The sequence below is a fragment of the Pomacea canaliculata genome, linkage group LG11 (genome assembly GCF_003073045.1).
Source record: "Pomacea canaliculata isolate SZHN2017 linkage group LG11, ASM307304v1, whole genome shotgun sequence".
In the NCBI taxonomy this organism is placed as follows: Eukaryota; Metazoa; Mollusca; class Gastropoda; order Architaenioglossa; family Ampullariidae; genus Pomacea; species Pomacea canaliculata.
The window spans coordinates 21,167,055-21,182,981 of NC_037600.1; the positions used below are offsets into that span (position 1 = coordinate 21,167,055).

At 39.8% G+C, this 15,927-nt stretch overlaps 2 protein-coding genes across 4 annotated transcripts; one reads left to right on the forward strand and one right to left on the reverse strand.

The window, feature by feature from the left end:
• Positions 1–562: 562 nt before the first annotated feature.
• Positions 563–4,407, reverse strand: LOC112575936 (protein C10-like). Of its 2 annotated transcripts, none has more exons than XM_025258081.1 (3): positions 4,295–4,407; positions 2,969–3,145; positions 563–1,232 (listed from the first exon to the last, which is right to left on the reverse strand). In XM_025258081.1, the coding sequence occupies exons 1-3, from the start codon at positions 4,335–4,337 to the stop codon at positions 1,087–1,089; spliced, it is 366 nt and encodes a 121-aa protein (XP_025113866.1). In that variant the 5' UTR covers positions 4,338–4,407; the 3' UTR covers positions 563–1,086. The 2 variants fall into 2 exon arrangements, with proteins under 2 accessions (XP_025113866.1, XP_025113868.1); XM_025258083.1 differs by having other exon boundaries at positions 2,969–3,142; positions 4,295–4,346.
• A 111-nt stretch (positions 4,408–4,518) lies between these two features.
• LOC112576116 (eukaryotic translation initiation factor 3 subunit G-like) lies at positions 4,519–13,952 on the forward strand. Of its 2 annotated transcripts, none has more exons than XM_025258371.1 (10): positions 4,519–4,569; positions 4,657–4,703; positions 9,475–9,584; positions 10,230–10,289; positions 10,487–10,591; positions 12,192–12,323; positions 12,441–12,594; positions 12,778–12,911; positions 13,414–13,520; positions 13,802–13,952. In XM_025258371.1, the coding sequence occupies exons 1-10, from the start codon at positions 4,553–4,555 to the stop codon at positions 13,818–13,820; spliced, it is 885 nt and encodes a 294-aa protein (XP_025114156.1). In that variant the 5' UTR covers positions 4,519–4,552; the 3' UTR covers positions 13,821–13,952. The 2 variants fall into 2 exon arrangements, with proteins under 2 accessions (XP_025114156.1, XP_025114157.1); XM_025258372.1 differs by having other exon boundaries at positions 12,195–12,323.
• Positions 13,953–15,927: the final 1,975 nt, after the last annotated feature.

Genomic DNA, 15,927 nt, shown 5'->3' on the forward strand with positions numbered 1-15,927 from the left:
TTCTTTCATATTAACAATGACTTACATTGAAACAGGTTATCCATGCTGAATAAATAAAAGCATACTGTCCATGCTTTTACAGATAAAGGTGAACGGTGTTCTTCAAAAGCCAAAAAGGGAAAGAAGCAAGCACAGTTTACAAATTACATCTGCCTACTAGGTTGTCTCCCAGCAAGACCTTAATGAGTCAAATGTTTCTACACAATTAACAGAAGGCGACATGCTGGTAACACGTGGAACAAGAGAAAACAACAGAACAAATTTATAAATTTACAAAAATAACTGTAACATATGGTTCTGATGACACCCTTTTTTCTGTGAACAGGCATCAAAATGCACTTATAAACAAAACTGAAATAAATTTTTATCAGGAGTCAAGAAGAGTAAAGACTAAAAGGTATTTGTCACTTTGTTATTTGTTGAAACATCAAACAACTTCTCTAGAACAGACACATCTGCAGGAAGTAGACGTCTCTTACAAAGTTTGAAAGACCCATTGTGATTCATTCTTGCACTTAAGCATCTGCACTTCTTGCAAAATTATAGCTTTAAAAGATGTGTGTGTTGCAACGCTTTCGCTCCTGAATGGGACTGTCAACACATCTCCCTGCAAAAGAAACTTGGACCCTAACATTTCCAATCCTGACCCATAACAATGTTACATTCTAGATTGCCCACTTCATCCACCAGGACATCATTTTAAGATGGTTCAACTGACAATGATCAGAGCAAATACAGTTCCTACACCTATACATACACTAAAGAAAACTATGTTACACTGTTATCATACCATGCAACTGCCCTGTCATCTCCAGAAAGCAAACCACGTTTTTATTTATCTCTCACTTTTTTCCTGTAACTGTTAATGTTTCTGATGGTGTGATGTGTCTTGTAAATCCAATACCTATGTTCACGTCCACTTAACGATTGTATGGGAAAGAACATCTCTGTAAGATTCTGAACACTGGCTCCATTGTCTTCTGACTTGAGCGTGATGCAGTGCCTCATTACGCATGTCTTTCTGTGCCAGAAAAAAGCCTCTGGCTTCATGCTGTATATGACAAAATTCTGGCCTATCTTCACAGGCTAGCTAGCACCATTTTGTCCCATGGCTGCAGGTGGAGAAATGCCCACAGGAGGCATGAGGTAACCCCGCAGTTCTTGATTAAGAGAAGCCACTTCAGTGTCTTGCGTTTCATACACCCTAACTGCTTTCGTAAACTGGACTAGACCTGCAAAATATACAAAAGATACCCATTATTTTACTCAATGAAATCGTCAGAATCAAAAATAAATGTAAAAGAACAGATCGTATTAACACAAAGCCCTTGTTAAGTTTAGCAATCCATGAGTTGCTCACTTCCAAATGGGTCCTTCACATGGTGCATTAAGGCTATATAAATCTACAAGTTTAAGAAGAGATAAAAGGTCAGAGTAAGATCATCCTTATTTCTTGGTTATTGGTGAATTCGCCCACTATTCATCCACAACCCATAGTTGATTTGACCATTGGCCGCACTCAAATCAACCATCAAGTACAGAAGCTACAATTCATAATAAAATAAAAAGCTTCAACTTCACAAAGGACGTCAAAATAAGGAGATGACATAGCAAAATGACTTAGGCGTGTAGCAGATTATGTACTCCATGCCAAAACACATTGTTCACATGCTGCACAAACCACAAACTGCAGCCAAAATATCAAACGTATCATACAAGCAAGAACACACTCCATAGCAAATGCAGTTCCCAGAAGCACATTGAACAAACTGCGCCAGTTTCACTGGAACAACAAAAGAGCCCCAGCACATGCAAAACTGACCAACAAAATTGAAGAGGACATAATTGATAAAGCCAACAGAACTGTACTGATAATGAAGTGTTCTCACCGAAAAGGAACTGAAGCCACTAACACAAAAGAGGCACCATGATGGCAGGCTCGTCAAAAACACAATCACAAGTCCAACACGAAGGAGACATCAGATAAGGCAAAAATACCAGAGCTCTGTCCCCTCCAGCCAGTTAAGTGAAGACATATCTCACGAATGTTAGTTATTCTAGTGTTAATCAGTGTAGTGACACATTCGTTCCTAGTTGTATGTCAGCAAAATGACAATTTTGTAATAAAAATAGGTCAACATATATATTTGTATTTACTTCGATCCGCTCTCTCTACCGTACACACACATACACACAGAGAAAGATGTACATGCATCAGCCAAGGATGAAATTCACTTATTTCATGGCCCTTCCATCATTCTAACCCTGTTCTACAAGTGATACATGGAAATTTCTCACAAAACTATACAGATGACATTCTGCGGCCAGAGAAGACTTGAGTAATTAAAAGCCCTTGTGTACACGTTTTAGAGACCGACAGTAGTAAGTGGCCAGAGAGTTGTCAAGCAAGAACATCAGCATATAATGAAGCCGCTGGAATGGTGCTTGCTTCCAGAGGACAGGTGTGAACATAGGCTAGAGCAGAGCTGAAGATACAGCTGGACCTAATGCAAGAAAAATAGTCCATTCTCTTTTGAGAATTCCTGTATTCATGAGAAAAACACTGATTTATTTTAACTCGGATCTACTTCTTCTCTCTCACACACACACCAACAAAATAAGTGAATTTTGTCCTTGGTTGATGCATGTACATCTTGCTCTGTGAAGGACAAAATTCACTCATTTTATAGTCGAATCATTGCAAAGATAACGATTCGGTCGACTATAGGTAGTGTTAGAATTGACTATGCATTTTGGTCATGGTCAAATCAACTTTGGGCTGTAGTCGAATCAACTGGATTCCCTAATTTCTATCCTGTCTCTTCCTCACACACTCTCACACAAATACTTGCATTATACATACACAATACTTGCCATCTCTCTCTCTCTCACACATACAGAATTACCATCACCATCTCTCTCACATAATTACCATCACCATCTCTATCATACACACACATTTACTCACCATCACCATCTGCCATAAAGCCATATTTATGTATAACTTCCATTTGTATTTGTGCCAGAACTGGAAAGACAATCTGCATACTCTTTAGCATGTCATTGCCAGCATTATCGTGGGCTTCATTCAGTCGGGTGGCATTCTCAGGGAGCTTAAATGCTTCTAGGACATCACTCAGAGCTGCTGTAGAAGTCAAAGCAATTGGAAATAGTGCAGCAATATTGTGGCAAATACGTGGTTTTGGAAAATATTTACAAAAGGAGACCAAACTAACCCAGATCATCTAACAAATACTACTTTGAGAAGAACCGTAAAACAGAGCAAAACCTAGTATTGTGGTACAATATCAAGCACAACAAACTTCCACCACACCAGTCAGGCCAGCTGTTGAATGGGCACTTTGTTCTTTAGAAGAGTTAGGAAGGAAGCCTGCCAGGAGAAATGACTGTTTTCAAACATCTCACTCCACAACATGTTAAGAGATAAGGACATTTACCTTATCTGCACCCTAAAACTAGATTTTCACTAACACTGCAAGTTACAAGTACTATATCTCCTTTATTCGGTCTGCTGTTATTAATCGTCTATACACCCTTTTCTGAAGTATACTTTTGGAATTTTATAATACTTGTAGTATCATTAATTAATGATGGCATATAAGCCACAGATTTTGCTGACAGCACTGTTTGAAATCTTTTATTCTCTAATTTCTTTCTTCTCTGCAATAATAGCTTACAACTTATTTAGAATATGCTTGTAAAGGCGTGGTCTCTTCAAGTCTTTCATTATAAGACTCAAGGTCTACACTACTAAACCTAGTGACCAATTTATTAGAATACTTGTTATAGCAATAATAATTAGGGACAATAATGATGCTCGGATTCCAGGCTCTCCATGCTTTACATTATCAGACCAAGGATAAGTAGTACCAAAAAAAGTTGATGGTGGAAGTTGTTTTTTTATAAACTTTACTGCTCTCTACCTCCAGATCACAAAACACACACACTACCAACACACACTCGCGTATAATTGAATAACACTGTATTACATTAAAGGACTTAAAAAGTTCTTTAGAATTTCTGTAATAATAATTTCTTCAGAAAATAAAATTTTAAAGAATTAAAAATCGTCACAAACTGCCTGTCTTCTAAACACACACAAAAAGAGGGGACGGGGGTCACAATATTCCTTCTAAGAATCAACACAAAGGAAATGGAAAACGCTGTCTCATCATCGATTTAGACACTCTTGAAATTTTAGCTGAAGGAGACAAAGACAACATATTATAACGGTAGGAAATTTGGCATAACTGCTCCTAATTTGCCAAGTTACCTTTGCAATCTTCCAGCGTAAATTGCTGCATGGCAGTCGCCATGCTCGACACTCACCCAAGCCAAGGGAGGCTATTTCACTTTTTTTTTAATATTCGAAAAAATTATTACAAAATTAATCATTGTGTTCAATACAATTATGATCAAACTGTCAATGTTAGTTTATGTAAATACAGAAGTGTTTTTTTTTTAAAGGTTTGTTTCGTAACTGTTTAATGTGTTTAATAATGATAAATGCGTCATATCCGCTTAGAGAGCCATGCCTTCTGAAGACATGTAAGTTCTCTTCTCAAGTATTTTCTTGAATATTTGGTTTAAACGATCGTTCATCTTTATGAATTTATCATGATATTTATATTTCAGGTCTAAAGGAAAAAGTTGGGCTGAGCAAGTTGATGAAGGCGATGAGGGTAAGCTATTTTTATGCTAGTCTGAGAACAATCTGTTATACAGGAACTGGGCTTATCTCCCACATTGATGCAATGGCAGTCATACTTATGGCATACGATTTAGTGCCTGATTGAAGCAGGCCTTCAGTTAGTCTCCATTAAAATACATAACAACACATTCAAGAAACATAATCGTTAGCGTGATTTATTGACTAGCAATATTTAGGTTATCGTATCATGCATAGGATCTCCAAAATGGTCACCGGTCATTTCGTCCAACCATATCACCCCACCACCAGAGTCAAATCGTCCCAGGCATAAAGATATCGTCCTAAGTAAAATCACATCATCCCAACACTGAAATCTGAATCGTTCCAAGCCCTAAAGACGATCACCGATAACACAAGCAGCTGCTAATGTCAGATATTACCAACAGAGCCATACGTTGTTCAACAACGTTCAACTGCAGACTCAAGTCACCTATTCAGTTCAGCCACTTGGCAATACCCATCCAGAGAACATCAATGCTCTGCATAAACTTGATTTTCTCTTTGAATAATTCTTTTGTTTTGAGGTTTGCATTAAATTTATATGCTAACATTTGTTTGACGGTTTGCATTAAATATATATATTAACATCAAACGAGTGTCAATGTTCGGATAATCATGTAGCCATAAAAGCATGTTACTACAGTTGTGAATTGACACCACAGGAGCGTGTGCTCATGAATGTCAGAATAAGGTATATTTCTACATTTTTTACCAAAGCAGTAGCCTTCCTGAACTCCACCTTATAAGTTATAGTTGTAGTTTGTGGGGATATGTATAATGCAAGTGTGTGAGAGAGCATACATGTGTTTTGGTATTTATGTTGAATCAGAGATGTGAGGGTAGTGTATGTAAGAGTGGGGGGCGGGGAGTGTGTATGCACATGTATTTGAATGTAGATGTGAAAAGAGTCATTATTTTTGGAGGTACAAATAATAGAGTGAGTAGTGACCTCTAAGTGTGGGTGAGCACAATTGATATCCGTTGAGTAAGTGGTAGCATCATTAATCCCCATTGCAATGCCACTTGGCAAATGAATTTTTATAGCAGTTTAGTGGCTTGATTTGTTCACATTTTACTTAACGTTATTGTCTTTACAAGAACGGACACCAGATGACATTGCTATACTTTAAATCTAGATGCACAAATATTTGTTTTTAAAAATCTTATTCAAATAATAGTTGCTTTTGCTGTTACCTCATACCAAATCCTAATTAACTGTGACCTTTTAAGGACCTCTTATTTGTGTGCAATATAACATATGTGCCATTCTTTTTGCATCTGACAGCATAGAACAACTAAATCTGAAAATTATCTGTTGTTAAGAAATGTGAATTGAGTGTACATTATAAGTGGTGTGTATGTACATATCCCCTGTGGGACCCCGGGGTATGCTTGCCTAGCAAGCATTGCAAGAATAGGGTCCCTGCCATCCAGCCAGGCATGTCGTAAGAGGCGACTAAGGTGGACACCTCACCTAGAGGTAAAATAGGTTGTGGTAGGGCTAACAACCCACCATGTAAAAAAAATCCTGTTACAGAAACTAAAACCAGAGAACTCGTCACAGATGGCGAAGGTAATGAAGCACACCAGGAGACTGGACTAATGAACGGACGACAGCCAAACCCGAAAGGGAGCTGGCGCCCCGACAGCGGATTTACTGAAGCCGAGGCAGAAGTTGAGGGTGGGGTGCTGGAATGGTCCAGACCTTGTACCAGACTGGCAGGATGCTCCAATTAGTCAAGGAGTTTGACAACTACAACTTGGACATCCTGGGAGTCAGTGAGGTCAGATGGACCGGCACGGGAAAGAGGAGACTAGCGTCAGGACATACCATCTTGTTCTCAGGAAGATCAGACGCTCAGCACTCTGAAGGAGTAGCTCTACTCCTCAACAAGAAAACGGAAAAAGGCACTGCTGGAATGCGAAGCCTTTATGGACCCAGGCTTTTGAGAGCAAGATTCCATTCCAAGTACACCAAGCTGACAGTGCTAGCCTGCTATGCACCAACAAATGACTCTGAGGCAGAAGACAAGGATGCTTTTTACGATCAGCTCCAGGCAGCCTCAGAAAGCGTTCCAGCCCACGACATGTTGCTCATCATCGGCGATCTCAATGCCAAGGTGGGAAGTGACAACACTGCAGGGAGCATGTCATGGGCAAAAACATGGAATCGGAAGCATCAATGACAACGGAGAGAGACTGGCAGACTTTTGTGAAGAAAACAACCTACTGATTGGAGGCACACTCTTCCCACACAAAGACATCCACAAGGCAACATGGACATCACCAGATGGGATCACAAAGAACCAGATAGACCATGTCATCATCAACCGAAAATGGAGGAGCTCACTTCAAGATGTTAGAGCCTACAGAGGAGCAGACATTGCCAGTGACCACACTCTTGTGATAGCCACAGTTTTTTCTGAAGCTGCGTCGATCACGAGGAAAACAGGCACGTCAGCAGAGAGTGGACTCCGGCAAACTAAAAAATCCAGCCACCGAAAGGGCCTTTGCTATGCAAGTAAAGAACAGGTTCCAGGCACTAGGAGACCAACAAGAGATGACCTTAGACGACTTCAATCGAGTCTTACAGGAATCAGGAGAGAAAATACTGGGCTTCCAACGGAAAAAGAAAGAACAGTGGATCAGAGAAGAGACATGGAAGAAGATAGAAGAGAGAAAGTCAGCCAAACAAAGAATCAACAGCACCAGATCTGAACGCCTGAAGAACAACACAGACAAAGATATGCAAAACTGAACAAAGAGGTAAAGAGGATGACAAGAAACCGACAAAAGATATCACATAGAGAAACTGGCAGATGAAGCAGAAAATGCAGCAAGTAAAAATGACCTGAAGACACTGTACAAGATAAACAAACAGCTAAACAACGGGTTTAAGAACAGTGATGTGCCAGTGAAAGACGTGAACGGTAAATGTCGTCGAGGGAGAGGCAGGAAAACTACAGCGCTGGAGGGAGCATTTTGAGTCAGTTCTGAACAGACCAGATCCCCTCAGCTTGCAGACATCCAGCCAGCAGCTATAGACCTTGACATCTGCACAGACCCACCAAGCCTGGAAGAAGTGACAGCAGCAGTCAAGACAATGAAGAGCGGCAAAGCACCAGGGGCAGATGGAATAACAGCAGAGATGTTGAAAGCAGACGTGAATGTGACAGCTCCCAAGCTGACTGAAATCTTCAGGCAAATTTGGGAATCAGGGCAGGTCCCTGTTGCGTGGAAGACAGGGCTCATCTTCAAGTTACCCAAGAAAGGAGATCTTGGAGACTGCAATAATTGGAGGGGCATAACACTTCTTTCCCTCACCAGCAAGGTCTTCAGCAAGATTGTTTTGTCAAGACTGACGGCAACTCTTGAGAAAGACCTCCGACCACAGCAAGCAGGATTTCGCCCTGGGCGATCCTGCTCGAACACATCTTCATTCTGCGACAGATTCTGGAGCAGAGCAACGAATGGAACACACCGCTGTACATCAATTTCATCGACCTGGAGAAGGCTTTTGACAGCATCCACGCGAGTCCTTATGGAAGATCCTGAGGCATTACGGAGTCCCTGCAAAACTTGTTCAGGTCATTGCAATGCTGTACAGCAATTTCAAATCCCAGGTTGTCTGTGACACGGAGCTCACAGACCCCTTCAACGTCAGTACCGGGGTGAAGCAGGCTGCATTCTGTCGCCGTTCCTCTTCATCCTGGCCATGGACTGGATCATGAAGACTTCCACGACAGCGAGAGGAGAGGGCTCAGATGGACCATGACTATGACAGCAACAACAGCACTGGAAGACTTGGACTTTGCTGATGACATTGCCCCTGCTGTCACACGCCACCAAGACATGCAGGAAAAAAACAAAGGCCTTCTCAGAAACAGCTGGAAACCTTGGCTTGAAGGTCAGCACAAAAAAAGACTAACAGTATGAGAGTGAACGCCAGAGTCCAAGACAGCATCAAACTAAAATGGAGAAGAGATTGAGGAAGTTGACAGTTTCACCTATCTTGGGTCCAAAATGTCAAACACTGGGGATGCGGAGGTGGAGATTCGAGCCCGACTGGCGAAAGCCAGTCAGGCCTTTGCCTCACTCAGGAGCACATGGAAGGCAAAAAACATCAGCCAGAAGATCAAGCTGAGAATCTTCAAGGCAAATGTGATCAGCACCCTCCTTTACGGATCAGAATCTTGGAAGATGACCAAAACCATCAGTAACAAGCTTGACGTCTTCCAAAACAGATGCCTCAGGCGCATACTTAACATCTTTTGGCCAAACACCATCACCAACGAAGAACTCCACCGAAGAAGTGAAACCGAGTCCATCACCACGCAGGTTCAACGAAGGCGTTGGCGATGGATTGGACATGTGCTCCGCCAGCAGACAGCAGACCTTTCCAGAGTCGCCCTACGATGGACTCCAGACGGCCGAAGAAAACGAGGCCGCCCAAAGGAAACTTGGAGAAGAACAGTGGAAAGGGAGATGAAAGGAAAGGGCTGGACATGGGGTCACCTAGAGCGTGTTTCAGCCGATCGACATCGGTGGCGGACTCTGGTTGAGGCCTTATGTGCAACCTGATGCACAAAGAGGAATAGATAGTATGTACATATATGCAAATACCTACTCTTGATATATTTCTGGGTAACTGCAAGCAGCAGGAAGTGGGTCTGTGATTAGAAGTATATGCAATGTTTGCACTTATTTATTCTACTAATGGTTTGTTGTTTTTTTTATTTAAGGCTATGTTTTAACAGGAGTACTACCGCCAAACACAGAAGACTATGATGAAAAGAAAGGGCTAAAGAAAATCACAGAATACAAGTACAATGATGAAGGGAAAATAGTCAAGGTAACATTCTCTGGTTGCTCGGATGTTTAATGAAATTTATGGTTAAAGAAAACATATTGACTTGGTTTTTTATTTATATCCATTTATGGAATTTTTGTATTTTATTTTTTCATGTTGGTGTGGCATTTAATTTTTCAGAAAAAAATTCACTAAAATAATTTTGTCCTTTTTGTTTAGAATAATATTGCTTTAGGCACTGTTATACTTGTACTTAGATTTTTAGTGTATTTCTGGTCCTAAATACAGCTTAGATCAATGGTTCCCAACCTTTTCTCTACTGAGGGCTGCACTGGACATGATACAAAATCTCACATGGCAGTTTTTGCCAGAATCATGACATTAAAAATTAAATTGTGTCTGGTTAACAGGCCGCATGTGACACATTGGCCGTAGGTTGGGCACTCTTGGCTTAGATGGTCATGGTGCTAATTTCTTTTGTGTCTTTCGGTTACATCTTAAGGGTAAAAACTTTATTTGTTTCATGTATAGCAGTTATTTTGCCATTTCCAGTCCTTCATGCTTGTAAAATGTCCTTAAATTTATTTGAGGATTTGCTAATAGATTGGCCCTGTAACCTCCTTAATGGAACATTGTTAACTGCCAATTCTTTTTGTTAACACTTTATTTGATGCTTTCTGTTTGTAGACAGTGAAGACTTACCGGATTGAAACCATCAAGGTGTCCAAATCAATAGCACATAGAAAGGTGATTTTTCTCCCTTGTCATGAATATTGATAGGGCAACTTAATTTTGTTATCTTATGTTTGCATTATATGGCATAAGTATTTTCTAAAAATTGAAAAACCCAGTTTTCTGTTTAGATAATTATAGATGGAAGGAAAACATCCATTGAGATTGATAACAGAAATATAAATAAAGAGTTCTTATTATTCTGTTTACAGACGTGGAAAAAGTTTGGTGCAGCAGAAAGAGACCCACCTGGTCCGAACCCAGCTAACACCATCATTTCTGAAGAGATCTTCATGCAGTTTGTTAATACCAGTGAGGTATGGACTTATTCAATGATTATGCCGTTTTTATGCTGGTGTACACATTTTCTAAGGAAGCTATCTCTTAAAAGGCTATATTTGTTCAATATTTAATTATCTTTACGATGTGATGTTTGTTTCGGCATTATTTCTGCAGAGAATATTTGTTATTTTAAAATGCAATGAGAAGAATTGTAGGACAGATCAAAGTAAGAGTGAAGACTAAACATTGAAGTGGCAATTGTTGGAAAAGTGAGGTGATATATGCTGATAATGGTGAGGCTGGCAGTGTAACAAGAGGTGAAGCATGCTATGGTGCAGTTGGTGGTGTAATGGAAGAATAGCAGAGAGAAAGAGACTCAAGACTTAAACTCTTTGTTGTTTGGCTATTGACCCATACTACTGGGTTTGTGAGCTTCCCACACCAGGGTAGCCACACTATTCCATTGTGAAAATATTGTAGTGTAAGCAATGTGACACATACATAATTATATTGAATAACTGCTATTCCCATTGTTTTTACTTTTAGCCTGTAGTATATCAATATGGCAACATTTTGTAAACAATGTTGATCAAAAGATTTTATATTTTTCAGGTAAAAATTTTAGTCTCAGATCATTTGGTAATGTGCATTTAAATATGAATAGTATTTCATTATATAGGTTGTTGTTACTTAAGGGGCATCTGAGTAACTTAGTGTTGGGTCTGAATATCCATATTTATGAGCGTGAATTTCAGAAGCACTGCTCCTGAACTGAATCGGAATGTCATGTAAATGTTTATTAGTAATAAAATCTAAGCAAAATATCAAATTTAAAAATTCTGTACACAGTAAATCTTTCTCTTTAGACATGTGATCATGCCAGTTCTATTCTATGTACACTCAGAAAACCCATTTAACATCTTCCACCCCTGATTTTCTCAAACAAACCTAAAGCCGTTTCTGTAAAGATGATCATGTACTTTAGATACTTAACTGTTGTGGAGAAGCAGCAGCATTTTTTATGCTTTATGAAGTAGTCTGTAGCTAACCATTCTAGTGATGTGCAGCCAGTCTCATCATATACGATAGTGTTGGGTGGGGGGCTAACGTTTAGTAACTTTTGTTTAGCAAGAACAAGTGTACCAACTCAATTTCAGAGTACTCTTACATACCCTAGACTTTAGAAGCGTAGAACAGAATAGGTCTGATTTGGCAATCAAACAGCTTCAAAAAGATTGATGGAATAAAATCTTCGTTTCCACATTGCTTTATATATTTCGATAACTCATCTATGGGCTTTCATTGCAATATCTTCAAAAGCTCTTAAAAGATAGCCTTGTAGATATGTAAAGACCCAAGTATTTATAGGAATTTGCAACTTCGACCATATGGCTTTGGAAAAACATTTGCTTATTGCTTGCTAGGTATCCTCCATTGTGAAAAATAACATTTTATTTTTCTGAGTTTACAGAGAAGTCTAAGGCATTTGCATTTTTAGAGTAGAGACAGGAGGGGGGGAAAAATGAAATGTTGCCATGAAGACAAAAGTTAGAATTACTGCATTGACCATCTTTTTGAATAGAAAAATGTTACTAAGCTGTGGCTTTAATTATAATATGTAACCATGTCACGCAGCAGAAACAAGCTGATGAAGATGACGATCCACTGGGAAAGCTGAAAAATCAGAAGATAGTGCAGTGCCGTATCTGCAAGGGAGATCACTGGACAACAAAATGCCCATACAAGGATACCTTGGCACCTCTACAGGTAGGCTCATACTGCTCTTAAATTTTATTTGTGAATCTCAACAGAGAGCAAGCTGTTTTTAACAAAGCTGGTAAAAATTATAAAGCTGGTAAATCAATTTTTTTTTTCTGGACATAGGAAAAGCTGATAGAAGATCAAAGAAAACCAGAACCTCCCAGCACAGGAGCAGCTGCAGCTGCTTCAAAAACAGCTGGGGGTAAATATGTACCCCCTAGTCTGAGGGATGGAGGATCCAAACGCCAAGGAGAATCAATGTCTACACAGCGTAAAGGTGAGAGTTAAGGGTGAGATTTCCTGGACTTCCTTTGTTTTTGGTCCAGCATTTTCTGTTACGCATCCATTTCGGATGCTGTTTGAGATAAATTATCTTTATCTGGCATCATATAGAACTAGTGCTGCACCTGAACATTCATAAAGTATGTCTAGTTCACTGATAGATTCTTTCTCCTTGCAGATGAGGCTGCCACGATTCGCGTGACAAATCTGTCGGAAGACACCAGAGAGTCCGACTTGCAGGAGCTCTTCAGACCCTTTGGTCCCATCTCTAGAATCTACCTGGCCAAGGACAAGGTCACAGGACAGAGCAAGGTGTGCTTTTGCAGATGCTTAAGTGTGGGAAGAATATTTTTAAAAAGGAGTTGATAAGCCAGTGAAGCATGCAGGGATTTAGTTAACTGTTACTAGTATGTATCACCAAGTAATTAGTAAATCTGTTAATCATAACATTGGAAAACAAGTCTAATTGTCTTAAAATAACTCAAGGAAGTTGGGGGAAAGAGTGGGGTGTTGTGTATTTCTTCTTTTGTTTGTTTAATGGGTGGGGAATAACTCCTATGAAGCGATTCTGGTAATCATTTGGTAACCAATACTGGTAATGATAATCATTTTTGTCTTATTCTATTGCATTTTGTCTGTTGGGTCTACAAAGGTGTTTTTGACAATTGTTTAAGATGCTAAGGACATTATTTTCTGCAAACATTATGCTTCTCCGGCGGTGAGATGTAATTTTTTTTTTCCGTGTAACATCTTCAATTTAAAAAAAAAAAGGTTGTATTTGTCCTGTCATTTCTTGCCGCTGATCTGTGTGCAGGGCTTTGCATTTATCAACTTTCACAGACGTGAAGATGCAGCACGTGCCATCCAGGGTGTTTCAGGATTTGGCTACGATCACCTCATCCTCAACGTAGAGTGGGCAAAGTAAGTTGTCCCTGTATGTGGTGCTGTTTCTCTGGTGTGCATGGTTTAGTTTGTTTGAATGTATTGTGTCCCATATGGAAAATGGGATGGGTGATTCTGATTTTCGTTCTTTTGCTAGAAGTTTGCAAAACAGGAAATTAGCATTAGGGAAAGTTGACAGATTTGCCAAAAATGTTAAGTGTTGGATTAAAATGTTCGCATATGAAATTTTTGGTACTTGTCCAATGATGTTTGTGTATGAGATTGTTGTTACTTGTCTGATTATGTTTTCTCTGTTGCAGACCTTCAGGGCAACAGTAGTAGGCACTGCCAGGAAGAAGGTGCTTGTGACGGGATTTATTTTTATCTTTTTTTCTTCGTTGTCATTTTAGTGCTATATCTGGTGACTGAGATATGTTTATTAAATGTGTCTATTCACAACACCTTAAAAAAGCTTCTTGATATTTGGTATGATTGCATGTGCGAGACAGATCTGAAGACCTTGTCTTGACTTTCCAAAGATATAACCAGAAATGTATGACTGTCTAAGACAGAAGTACTATGAATAAATTCAGCTGGATTGCATATCAGCTCCTACATCATGTTGGTTCAGATCTTGTCTTGAGCCTGCTGTTCTTCCTCTGTATGTGACATCTGTTTACAGGGATGGTTGGTTTGCTGTGATGTTTAAAGCCGTTGTTGCTGGCACCTATTCTTACCCCAAACTCTGTAAAATGGAGGATAAATCATCCTCTGTCAATTGGAGATCTTTAGTAGAATCAGGAAACAATTTCAACTTGAATCAGATATTTTTTTAATTACTCTTCCATTCACCCCACCCCAAAATACTGCATGGTATCTGCAGGCAAGTGTCTATAATTAAACCTATTGCTGGTTGACAGGTTAAAGTAAACCAGCCATTAACCTGGTAGGGCGAATCTAACTCTTTGCTACCCTAACGTGAGAAAAGGGACCAGACAGTAGCTAGGGGATCGAGACAGTTTAAATGGTAATATGTAGATAGAAAGACAATTAGGCCTTTAAGGAAAAATAAGATTTTCTTGATGTTTCTTCTTTCTGATTTTGCTCATGCATTGATAATGTCGGAGGGCGCTGCCAGATTATACATTTGTTTGCGGCACTGCTTACTTGGTCGGCTGATCTCAGTGATATCGGTGGTTCCTCCGTAAAACACCAACTCGTCCTTCACCCCCTCACACCATCATAGTCTGGTCAAAAGTTTACGATTTATGGACAAGGGAGATAATTTGCGATGAACCTACAAGAAAAAGAGGAAAGGGAGACAAGTTTTCTCGCTCAAAAGAAGTGACGAAACGCGAATATTAAATTATTGACTCATTCACTCAGCTGCTTCTTCCATCAGTCACCAATCATGGCTAGAATCTTCAAATACTTGCTATTTTATTTTTCATAGATCTTGGTGATGTCACTGTTGCTTGTAATGAAATTAAACTATATTAATACTGTCAACAAAAGCAGATAAAGAGGGTCTAGTAATCATTAAATTTTGGTCGTGTGGGAGTAGCTAGTAAGATTCCGCACGTGTCTCGGGTCCAGATTCGTATGGTGAGGGTGGTACCTATCTCCGCCTCGTTCCTTTTCCTTCCCCAGTCGTAGAACTTGTCGGCAGCGGAAACGCGCTTCACTGCCTGTTATTACAACGGTTAGTGCGCGCATCTCTGGTCTCGAAAGCCCTCTAACTACTCGGCTGTATACTCACCTCGTCTGTTACTAGTGTTAGGCATATTATTATTATTTTTTTTTAATCAAATACAGTACAGTACACGGTACACCGCAACTTTGTTATCTCAACTGAGAAATTAGCTAGGTACTGAGCTATCGGAAAATGCAGTTCACATAAAATTCTGAAAAGCATTACAAAACCAGTATTTTACAACTGCACCCACCTCCGTTGTAAGACGGTTATCCGATCTAGTGCAGCCGTTTGTACAGTCAATGTAACCCAATGCCGTTGGGAAACTTAGCAAGAGGTGAGCTTAGGGGTTATAGAAAATCTTGATGAGATACTGTGTTTATAACAAACTATCTATAGAATTATTTAGGGTAGATTTTGAAGTTTTAATGCCAAGCAGTGAGGTTGAAATTGTTGATGTGAATGCAGACAAAGGAACCAGATTTGTCTAGAGAAGTACAAGCGTTGTTAAGGAGGGTGAGTGTTGCGACAACTTTCTTTTCCAAGTCTGCTTTGGTCTCCCAACTCTCCTCTTCCCTTAGGGTTCCAGTCAAGTGCCTGGCCATGGTGTCAGCTGGTTTGCGCAGGGTGTGTCTTACCTAGCCCCATTTGCGCTTTTTGATATCTTGGCTAGTGGCATTCTGGTTGGTTCTTTTCCACAGGCTGCTGTTGGAGCTTTTTTCGGGCTATTTTATTCCCATAATATGGCGTAGG

Coding starts and splice junctions, on each gene's coding strand:
- LOC112576116 (XM_025258371.1), top strand. Junction 12,324..12,440: donor ATACCTTGGCACCTCTACAG/GTAGGCTCATAC, acceptor TTCTGGACATAG/GAAAAGCTGATAGAAGATCA. Junction 12,912..13,413: donor AGGTCACAGGACAGAGCAAG/GTGTGCTTTTGC, acceptor ATCTGTGTGCAG/GGCTTTGCATTTATCAACTT.
- LOC112575936 (XM_025258081.1), bottom strand. CDS start 4,337: ATGGCGACTGCCATGCAGCAATTTACGCTGGAAGATTGCAAAG. Junction 3,146..4,294: donor TACGCTGGAAGATTGCAAAG/GTAACTTGGCAA, acceptor TGACTTCTACAG/CAGCTCTGAGTGATGTCCTA. Junction 1,233..2,968: donor CTTTATGGCAGATGGTGATG/GTGAGTAAATGT, acceptor TATATTTTGCAG/GTCTAGTCCAGTTTACGAAA.